General features: G+C 41.4%; 1 protein-coding gene across 1 annotated transcript in view; it reads left to right on the top strand.

Annotated features, from left to right (window-relative positions):
• Positions 1 to 596: 596 nt before the first annotated feature.
• Positions 597 to 10,473, top strand: part of MCU (mitochondrial calcium uniporter) — a gene marked incomplete at its 5' end in the record, with an annotated part of 14,603 nt that continues 4,726 nt past the window's right edge. The window contains 5 exon segments of the mRNA XM_010189477.1: positions 597 to 666; positions 5,882 to 6,052; positions 6,973 to 7,077; positions 10,419 to 10,471; position 10,473. The exon segment at position 10,473 is cut by the window's right edge and continues 107 nt beyond it. Of these exon segments, the coding sequence (XP_010187779.1) occupies positions 597 to 666; positions 5,882 to 6,052; positions 6,973 to 7,077; positions 10,419 to 10,471; position 10,473 (400 nt within the window).

The following is a 10,473-nucleotide window of genomic DNA, read 5'->3' as shown; positions in this document are numbered from 1 at the left end:
TGAACAACTTGTTTGTCTATGAACAGGCGTGTTTACTCCTTGCATCTTAAGAGTTTGGCTTCCCTCTCTTTGTAAGGACAAGAAAAAAATATCTAAGCATAGAAGACAATTTAAGAATTTAGAATAAACGTCTTAATCCACAACTCCCTGTCCTCCCCCTCCACTATTTATGCTAAAACTTCATTTTTTTAACCTTTGAAGACTGATGCCGTTGTGCAGTTTTTGCTTTCCATGTCTGCGTAGTAATCTGAGTTCTTAAAGCCACGTTGAATTTATCAGTTTTGTAATAGATTTTATCTGAAGTAAGAAAAAATTGACAGCTATTCTGGTTCCCGTTCTCACTTCAAACTGTGTGGACTGGGAGCGAGGTGTGTAGAGGTGAGCTTGGCTGCAGGGAAAGCCCTGCTGGGCGGCAGATGGCAAGAGAAGAGGCTGTTCTCCACGGCCGCTCCTGGTCTGTGGTTACCCCTGCGGCACAGGCACTGGGGTATGCGATGGCATGGCGGGAGGGGGGACAGGAGGTGGCACTGGGCTGTGATTCTGCCAGACGAGCGGCACTGAACATTTGTCCTTTTTGCTGTGCTTGTGTTTTCCAGGTGCATCAGAGGCTTTCTCCTTGGCAGAGTGTGAGAGTGGTGTACTGCAGTACGGTAGTGCCCTCTGATGGTAGGTACTGACGTGGAGAAACTCTTGGGTCGCTTTTGACTTCACTAACTTAAATCATGTTCCCTGACCCCCTTTTCTGAGTGAGCCTTTTTTGGCTAGGAGGTAAGGCAGTTTTGAAGTAAGGAAGTGACAGAGAACAAAGTCAGTCAAGAAGAATTACGGAAATGATCAGCTTCTCTGATAACCATCCTTACAAAATTGGACAGGCTGTATAAAGAAAGAGGTGATTTAGTGTAACTATCCTTTTTTTTCCCCAGGCTCTTTCCTGTTGTAGCTGTGAGGTCTGTGTGATGCCTGCCTTTCAGGGTACTGTGTGCCCTGAAACGTGCCATTTATGTAGTGAAAGTGCAGTTCACACCAGCTACTTGCTCAAATGGTTTCAAGCACTGTTGCTGCAGTGAGTAAGTTGTGAAGTCAAGGCAATTTTGTTCCTTTATTTAAATTCTGGGATAGCTCAGACTTTAAGCTTTTTAAGTAAGGTTTTCTTAACATGAAGCAAAAGAACGCACTGGTGGAACTTTAAAAATCTCACTATGCCAAAATGCCAAGCATCTTTGAGATCTCTGCCTGCTTAACATCCACATGCTGTGTGCAAAGACTAGAGCACTTATGTGGCTGACACAAGCAGTTAGTGCATCTTCTCCCCATTAAGGCTTGTTAATAAAGTCTGAAAGCTAATAAAGGGCTCTGGCACAATTGCTTCCCCTGCCAGGATAGTGACTGTGTTCAAACACGTGATTGCTGTGGAGAAATCAAAACCTGATGGCTTAAGTAGGTAGAAATGTAAGGTCAGATGTAAGGTTGAGAAGATAATGTGTGTAGCTACTCACCTGGTTTGATTTTTACTTCTCCTCATGTTTTGCTTGAATATTTCTCATGTTATTTCTTCCGATAACTTCACCATTTCTGGTAGTAAATGTTCAACACTGACTTCTTTGGCCACAGCCTTTTTTTTACTGTACCTTGTTTTGACCTAATGTGTTGCTTAAATTGTTCTTACACAAGAACAGAAATATTTAAAAAGTACTGATAACCTGTTACTGGTGGACATATGGTTGACTCAGAACTTGTTGGTGCTCAGATAGAATTCATACCTCAAAGCAACCTCGTGCTTAATTACAGCATGGAAAGTTGTCAAAAGTGTCCATGGTCTTGTTTAGCAGCATCCTTGGCCAGGTTGTAGGTGTCTGTAAATGTAAGTGAAATACACTTGTATACTTTCTTTTACTTGTCCCATGTATTTAAATACTGGCTTAAAATTTAATCAGTGAGGATTAGGCAAAATATTAGCTCTGTAATTAGTGAAATGCCAAAATATTTTGTCTACTTATTAACTCGTAGTTGCCCTCATGCAGGGAATCCACAGGGCTGTCAGAGCAAAGGGAGAGCAAGGCAGGCAGCCATGTTGCAGTGCTGTCTGTTGTTCAGAGCTGTCTGTTAGATTTGTTACTGACACATTCTTTGGATTTTTTCCTTTTTTGTTTTCTTTTATTTGCCTCTGAGCTCTTTCCTCTCCAATGCAGTAAAAATCTGACCAGACGTTAGCTGTGTAGGTGGTGATGAGAGGATCAAACTGAAATTATGGACTGGTGAGTTAGGCTAGAAAATGACTTTTACAAGCTTTTTGTAAGGAAAACATAAACCCGCTGTAATTCCAGACTTACTGAGCCTGTCCTCGGCAATAAATAATACTGTCTTTAACACTTCACCTGAGCTGGAAATACTTGAGAGGTTTTGTGTGTACTGCTAGTGCTGCAGCCTCTTGGTGCAGTCCGACCTGCTGCGTTTATCACTGTGAGCTCCACCTGGTCTGTGGAGAGTTAAAATGCAGCAGGGCTGGTCCTTCCAAAGCTGTCCTGGAGCTTTGGTGGTTGTGTTGTACCAATGGGTATACGCAGAAAAGTGTTGGTGCAAACATTGTTATCTCTTCTGCTCTATAATAAGCTGGCTCACTGCCTGTGTAATCAAGGTAGCATTTTAAATAACGAATTTTTCATGTCTTGTGGTTATACAAGCAGTACATAAGTTAATGCTCTATATGGTACTCACAGAACCAGTGAATTCAATACTTAAGTGGCTATTTTAAGCTTCTAAACGTGTTGATCGTTCCTTCTGAGCCTGCTATCACAAGAGTAGCTACTGCTAATTGATTTCTTACCAGTCTCTTGCTCAAATAGTTGAGTGAAGGAATGCAGAGATCTGATAGCTGATGTCAGAACAGCTGCTGCTAAGGAGACTGAAATTCTGTCTAACTGTCCAAATAAATAGACAGTTTGCTTTATTTATTTATTTATTTAGTAAATATTTGACTGTTGTCTCTCAGTTTTAAGCTTTGAAACACTAAAGCTACTAAAAACCTGTCAGGCGTTTAAGTCTTGAGGGATTAGGCATTTACAGACTTCCAAATACTGGGGCTTCTTGGGACGTTTTAGTCACTTCAGGTGTCCATACTTGGTTACTTCTACCTAGTCTTTAAAGATTACGTGAGGACCTCTTTGTAAGCACCAAATAGCAAGGCCCTGGAAGAGGGCAAAAACTTATCATAGAATACCAGTTTGGAAGGGACCTCAATGATCATCGATCCAACCTCTTTCTTGGCAAAAGCGTGATCTAGACAAGATGACCCAGCACCCTGTCCAGCTGAATCTTCAGTGTCCAATGTTGGGGAATCCACCACTTCCCTGGAGAGATTATTCCAGTGACTGGTGGTTCTTATTGTGGAAATTTTTCCTTAGGTGTGCCCAATCATCATCTTCCCAGGAGTAACCTGTACCTATTATCTCTCATCTTTTTCATGTTGCTCCTTGTAGAAAGGGAGTCTCCGTCTTTTGTGTAGCCACCCTTGAAATACTGGAACATGGCGATAAGGTCTCCCTTAAGTCTTCTTTTCTCAAGGCTGAACAAACCCAGTTCTCTCAGCCTTTCCTCATATGGCAGGCTTCCCAGCCTTTGTTCATGTTCGTGCCCCTTGTCTGGACCCTCTCCAGTCTGTCCACATCTTTTTTGCATAGTGGGGACCAAAACTGACCACAGTGCTCCAGCTGTGGCCTGACAAGCTCTGAGTAGGGTGGGATAAGGACGTTTTTCTCTCTGCTGGTGATGCCCTTGTTGATGCAACCCAGCATCCTGGTAGCTTGCTTTGCTGCAGCAGCACAGTTTGCTCATATAGAGCTTGGTGTCCACCAGGACCCTCCGGTCCTGTTCCACATTGCTGCTCTCTAGCTGGATAGATCCCAGCCTGTGCTGCACTCCTGGGTTGTGTCTTCCCAGGTGCAAGACCTTTCACTTGAACTTCCATAGTTTCTTGTTAGCCCATTTTTCCAGCCTCTCCAGGTCTTTCTGCAGGGTGGCTCTCCCTTCCAAAGTGTCTGCTTCCTCACTCAGTTTGGTATCGTCGGCAAACTTCATCAGGGTGCGCTTTATCCCATCATCCAGACCACTTACAAAGACATTAAACAGCATTGGGCTCCTATTGACCCTTGGGGCACCCCACAAGTGCCATTTTGTAAAAGGCACTATTTACCACCACCCTCTGGTGCGTCCTGTCAGCTGGTTCCCTGCCCACCGCAGTCTGCTTGTCTAGACTGTAACGCATCAGTTTCTCTGGGAGGAAGCTGTGGGAAACTGCATTGAAAGCCTCGAAGATATCCAGGTAGACAGTGTCCACTGCTCACCCAATGTCAACCAAGCAGATTACTTTGTTGTAAAAAGAAGAAAGTCTTTGTGTGCTTGATTCAGTTAATGAAGGCACTTGGCAGTAAACTCAAAAGCCTCGGACAGCTTTTCTGGCTCTGTAAAAGTATACATGGTGCCTCCTTTCTCAACATCCATGAGCCTCCCTTTTCAGAAAGGCATGTTGTCCCCAGGCTTGTCCTAACATGCAGATGATCCTGTGATAAATGAGGTCAACATCTGGTAGCAAATCACTGACAGGGAGGGTATAAAGGCTGTTGATAGCAAAACCTCCTGAACAGGGGCACGCTGAGAAATAGTTTACTTTAGTAGTTAAAATTGCATTGTTTGCTTCTAATTTCTACTTGTGTTGACTGCTTTGACTAACTAGTTTTGATGTTAGCTGCTTAAATTGACTTGACGTGTCAGTGTCGATGAGTTGAAGTGGATGGTGTGGTTTGTGTCGTTGGCCGGAGCCATAACAGGTGGGAATACTAAGCCAGATGCAGCGTGGGCGGGTGCGACTGCACAGTCCTTGAGACATGGCAAATTCTCCCTGCCACAAAAAAGACCTTACATTTTACGTAAGAAATATAGGTAGCAATCTAAAGTGAATCATTTTTAGATGTGCTGCTATATCTTAGCAACTACTGCACTGAGGGAAAATTTTGACTGTTTGTGACTCAGTAGAGGGCTCAGGGAATACGAACTCTCAACTTTTTTTTCTAGGTATGGATATTCTGAAGCACATAGAAGGGGCTGTCTTGGTGGCAGTAAAATAATAGCTAGCTTACAGTTCACACAGGTCACTACCATAAAATTTAGTAAGGTGCACTGAAATCCTTAAGAATGCTATTGAAAAAGCTCCTGACAGCACTAAAGAAAGGGAACATGTTTTATCTACACCTAAGTAGTAATGTCTGTCTTCTGAAGTACAAAGTGTATCGATCCCATGAATTTTAGATTAAACGACCTTGAAGCTTAAACTCGGAGTGCTGTGCCTACAACCTCATACTCCTGACTGCTCTCTTAAATATTTGTTCTCTTATGACAAAGAGGAGGAAACCAGAAGAAAACAAGAATAAAAAGGTTTGAAGTAGGTCCTTCCTTGATGTTTCCTAATATACACAGTCTGCCTTTGTCTTCTGGGCTATAAATCCTGATAAGTTGTGCAGTGTTTTGTCTTCCATAGTCCAAAATGCTTTGGTTCTCAAAACATACTGTGCTGCCATACTGCAGCTTTCAGACATGTTGCCTTTAATGTGTTGGTGGTTGTGTTTAGAGTAAATGTCTTCGACTTTTCCACAGAGCACAGAGTTTAACAGATGCTGCCAAGTTAATGGAAGTGAAAACCTCTGACGTCCCTCAGTCTTTCTTTGATGGACACATCTCTTGATGAAACTTGAAATTTTTGGTTTATCTTTTATTTATGTTCAACTCATAACCGTGTTTGCCTTTTTCTTCATGGGACAAATTCCAAATTACGACAAGATCACCTGTTAATTTTTAATGATGAACTTGTCTTTTTTTGTCGTCTCTGTAGAAGTGACGGTGGTTTACCAAAATGGGTTACCTGTGATTTCTGTGAATCTTCCATCCCGGCGAGAACGTTGTCAGTTCACGCTTAAACCGATCTCGGACTCTGTTGGTGTGTTCTTACAACAGCTGCAAGCAGAGGACCGAGGAATTGATCGGGTTGCAATCTACTCAGCAGGTACTGTTGTTTACAAATGAATTGATGTACTCGCTTGCCGGCTATTTTAATCCAGCTTTTTGCGTTTTTTTTAAGTAAAAGCTTGTTGTGGTGTGAGTCCCTGGACATTCCTGAAAAAGCAGAAGGTAGAAATGCTGTTCCCAGAGTAGGAATGTTCTGTTAGCTGTCCCTAGGAACGCTGACTGCAGAGGGAAGGAGGAGAAGGAAACATTCCTAATGCTTACCTTACCTCCATTAAGACTAATGTCTCTGTCTTTGGTGAATTTCCTACTATTTAGTAGGAAAGATACAAGCTATGTAGATGTTCTAATTAATTTGTAAGTGGTTGGCTGTAAAAGGTTGTGCAAGGGAGACAGTATCTTGCTTAGCTATGAAAACCCCATCATGTTTCATTTAATGTCTGTCTTCACTGTTTTGCTCAATTGCTGTGTGTCTGTCACCAAAGCTCTGAAATGTTGTGGGGATGTTTTGTGAAACTGCCATCACAGCAGGTATTTTCTTAGAAGTCTTGGCCAGGGAGGGAGGTATTTGCTAGGTTGGTGATGCCAAAGCTGTCCGATACCAGAAATTGAAATATTCATTTCTAATGTCAGTGGAGAGAGATGGAGGTCACTTAAGTGGATTGTACTGTAAAACATAGTAAAGTATTTGAACTATGCAGGATGAAGGAAACTTTTTTTTTAATAACATGACCCAAAATAGCACAGATTTAGAAAAGCAACTGTGCATACATAGCTCAGCTGGTATTGCTTGCTATGCAAGGTCTCCCACCCTATGTACCCATCTTCACAGAGAGTGCTGTCTGAGGGGAAAATGTGGAAGTCTAGCAGCTGGATTTGGGATGGCATCACAACTTGCTTAGCCACAGCATGTTTAGGTACTTTTTCTGCTGTTTAATGGGTCCTGTGTTTGCCTTTCAGATGGCACACGTGTTGCCTCCTCTACAGGTATAGATTTGCTTCTGCTGGATGACTTCAAACTGATCATTAATGATGTCACGTACCATGTTAGACCACCAAAGAGAGGTAAACCAGCCTGGTTCTGGTAAACATCGGAAATGAATTTCAGTGTTTAGTTCCCTGTTTAATTGTAGCATGCTTTATTAACTTGTTCAAGAACATGGAGTGTTATTTCTGAAGTAAACCTTGGAGTTTCTATTCCTGCCCTTGTGGTCTGATTTAGTGATATCTGAGTAATAGGAGTAGTCAGCGATGAAAAGCAAATATTCATTCTGCTCAAAGCCAGCACCCCCGTAAGAGGAGTAAATGAAGAAACAGAATTTAACTTCTGAAATTTTTTTCTGCATTTTCTTTTAATTACTGAAAAGTAATTCAGTTTGTCATTCTGCAGTAGTTCAATATGAAAGGGGAATTGGATTGAAACTTGCATTATCTGATTTGAAAGAATAAGTTGTTCCCTCACCTAGGAGTTAATGTTGTTTCCTTGTGAGTGTGGTACTTTGAATATTGCAAACACACCTTGAAACGTTGTTAGCTAACAAACAGTGAAATAACTGAGACTGTGCTCTTACAAGGTTACATTACTAAGAATCAAGTAGAGAAACCAACCTATTTTGAATCAGTAAGAAAACCCTTTTAACTAATGGGCTTTGGACTCTTCTGTAACTTTCAAGATGTGAAAACTTGCAAGAAGCTTTTGAGCCACTCCAGAGTTACTGATGAAGGCAGGAACTTGGTATTGTCATCTACCGTCTGCTCTTTCTCTTAGGCAACGTTTTAGGCTTAATGAAGTCCCTGGTTCTTGCTTGCCTGTGCTTACTGCTAAGGACCAACAAAAGGACCAGTTTTGGAAAGGTCTCTGATTGTTGCTTGGCTCACAAGTAGTGGAGGATTTCTGTCTGCCTTATCGTTCTGTTGTTGCAGACATTAACGGGAAGTTTGGAAGCAGTATTGTTCTAGGAGGAATTTCTAGCCTTGTAGACAGGCAAACAAATGAGGAAGGATTTATAACTTGACTTGCATCTCAATTTTGAGTTTAGATGGTGGAAATACTTTCTTCTATTTATTTGGATGTTTTCTTTAATGTTTAAGCCTTCCTCTCTTATGAGAATCACTCATAAGGCAAAACCTGTGAGGGAATTGTTAATGTTCCCTTTACCATCTTGAGCAGCCTGAATAAGACAACGTATTAAAGCAAATTATCTATCAAAAATGGTGACTGACCGTATCTTTTAGGTGTGAGACTACCCTGGGTGGCTGACTTCTAGGCAGTTCTGCTGATGCATGGCATCTTCCTTTGTAGATGTGGTTGACTCCCAAGGACCTTTTTGCATGGAAAATAATAAAAATGTATTCTAGTATTTTGCTGTTCACAATAGAAAAATACCAAGTTAAAAAGGAAGTTCTTACTCGGGGAACTCTGTGCAGCCACTTGTCCTTAGCATGCAGTGGACTCAAATTGGGAGCACAGCATTGGGTGAGATGCTGTTTCTCCCTTATCTGTGGGTTAGATTGACCTCCGCTAGAAATGTGGTTTTCTTCCCCTCTCCTTAAAAGCGCCTCGACAGAAAACTCTCCGTTAAGACTGGATATCTGAATCACTTGATATCACATGCATGCAGAAAAGTTACTCGCTGCTCTCTGTCCCCACTGCTCTCTGTCCTGGCACTTTTAAGCTGATGTAAGCCAGAGAAGTAGAGTAATTTAACAAGGTATCTCTTCCAAGTGTTAGCTTTTAAGCTGATGTAAGCCAGAGAAGTAGAGTGAGTAATTTAACAAGGTATCTCTTCCAACTGTTAGTCCCTGAAAGCAGTCTGTAATTTTTAGTACAACTAAATGAGAATGCAAACACAGTGTACTACTTCACTGGATAAATTGTCCCCCCTGAAAGCAGTCTGTAATTTTTAGTACAACTGAATGAGAATGCAAACACAGTGTCTACTAGTACTTCACTGGATAAATTGTCCCAAGGTAAGGCAATTCATATGTCCTACTTACCTAATGCTTGAGAGAGCAAACTCTGTGTTAGTCGGTGTGGTTTTGGGCATCACGCTTGTACAATGCCTAATGCTTGAGAGAGCAAACTCTGTGTTAGGCGGTGTGATTTTGGGCATCACGCTTGTATGATCTTCCCATTGTGTGCTGGTAGGTGAGCTCTGGGATCACCTAGGTTACATGAAATTACTGCCTTGGATTCATTTGCCACGGAGATTTCTATAATAAGCTTCTATGAAAATGAATGTGGCTGTAAATAGGCACCGAGATTAGTTCTGTTAAACTTTTCAGCTATTGCTTTTCCATTTTTACAAAGTCACCCTGTGTGTTTTGAAATGGAAATGGCAGAACACAATAACCTTAAATACTAAGTACTTGTGGATGGTTTACTCCACTTTAGCTGGGAGGGGGATATATGGTTTACTTTGTGTGTCTTGGCACAGACAACGGAGTCACTTCTTTCCCTTGAGCTGCTAGTGTTAAAACTTAAGCTGTTCACAGCTTTTTAAGAATCAAAACTCTTTCACTTGTTGCTCATTTGAGAGTTGCAGGCCAAGTCTAGATGGGTTGCTGCAGCTTTTCCATGTCAGTTCTGTTTTCTGTGTTGATAAAATTGTATTTGGAGAAGATAACCTGCAGCACAAGCCAAAGGATGCTACGGCTTTGGTTCTTTGTTTTTTTTGTTAGATTATTTGGCTGGCGTCAAATTCTTTTGCTTTAATTTGAAACTTGATTTTTCTATGTGGAGCGTGAAATACATCAGTAGTCACAACTCCTTTATGAGTTAATTTCCTTTAGGAATCCTTTCTGTCTTGAAATGCGGGTATAAAGGCAGTTTCAGTTAGTGGCCCTGTTACTGTCTTTGTTCAAATACTGTGAGGAAGGATGTCATTGTCCTGTAGGCAGCAGAGCATGGGGTTGCCCACAGAGCATTGAGAAACAATTCCTGGCATTGGTACTCGAAATAATTATATAAGAGTGGGTGTTCTGAGACCACTAATCCAAGATCTTTGGCTGCCATCATCAATAATTACGGTTGCTGATGGTCTGAATTCTGGTTTCTTGGCAGCTGGCGTGATGGATCATACTCATTTAGTTGTTCATTTGTCTTCATTAAGTCTTGTATATAAATACAGATCAGAAGTGGCTGTTGATAGCCGGCAAATGAATAGCATGTATCTCTTTTCCTTGTTCTTATCAAATTTTAGGAAAATCCAATAATAAAGCCTGGTTTTCTTTTGAAGGAATTGCATTGTCTTAAGAGTGCTGGAGCTCTTCCAAAGGCTTCTTTGTTAAAAAGATAGTTTCATGTGTTTCCTGTGCAGACTAATAGCAGTTTCTGAAAAGTATATGAGAATTTCAGGGTATAAATGCATATAAAGCAATGTCTTTTTTTGTTTTTCCTCTCCTAGAGCTCTTAAGCCATGAAAATGCAACGACGCTGAACGATGTCAAGACATTGGTTCA

The sequence above is a fragment of the Mesitornis unicolor genome, unplaced genomic scaffold (genome assembly GCF_000695765.1).
Source record: "Mesitornis unicolor isolate BGI_N332 unplaced genomic scaffold, ASM69576v1 scaffold9250, whole genome shotgun sequence".
Taxonomy (NCBI): Eukaryota; Metazoa; Chordata; class Aves; order Mesitornithiformes; family Mesitornithidae; genus Mesitornis; species Mesitornis unicolor.
Note: the sequence above shows the minus strand (reverse complement) of the source record. Positions and strands in the feature narration are given on the sequence as shown.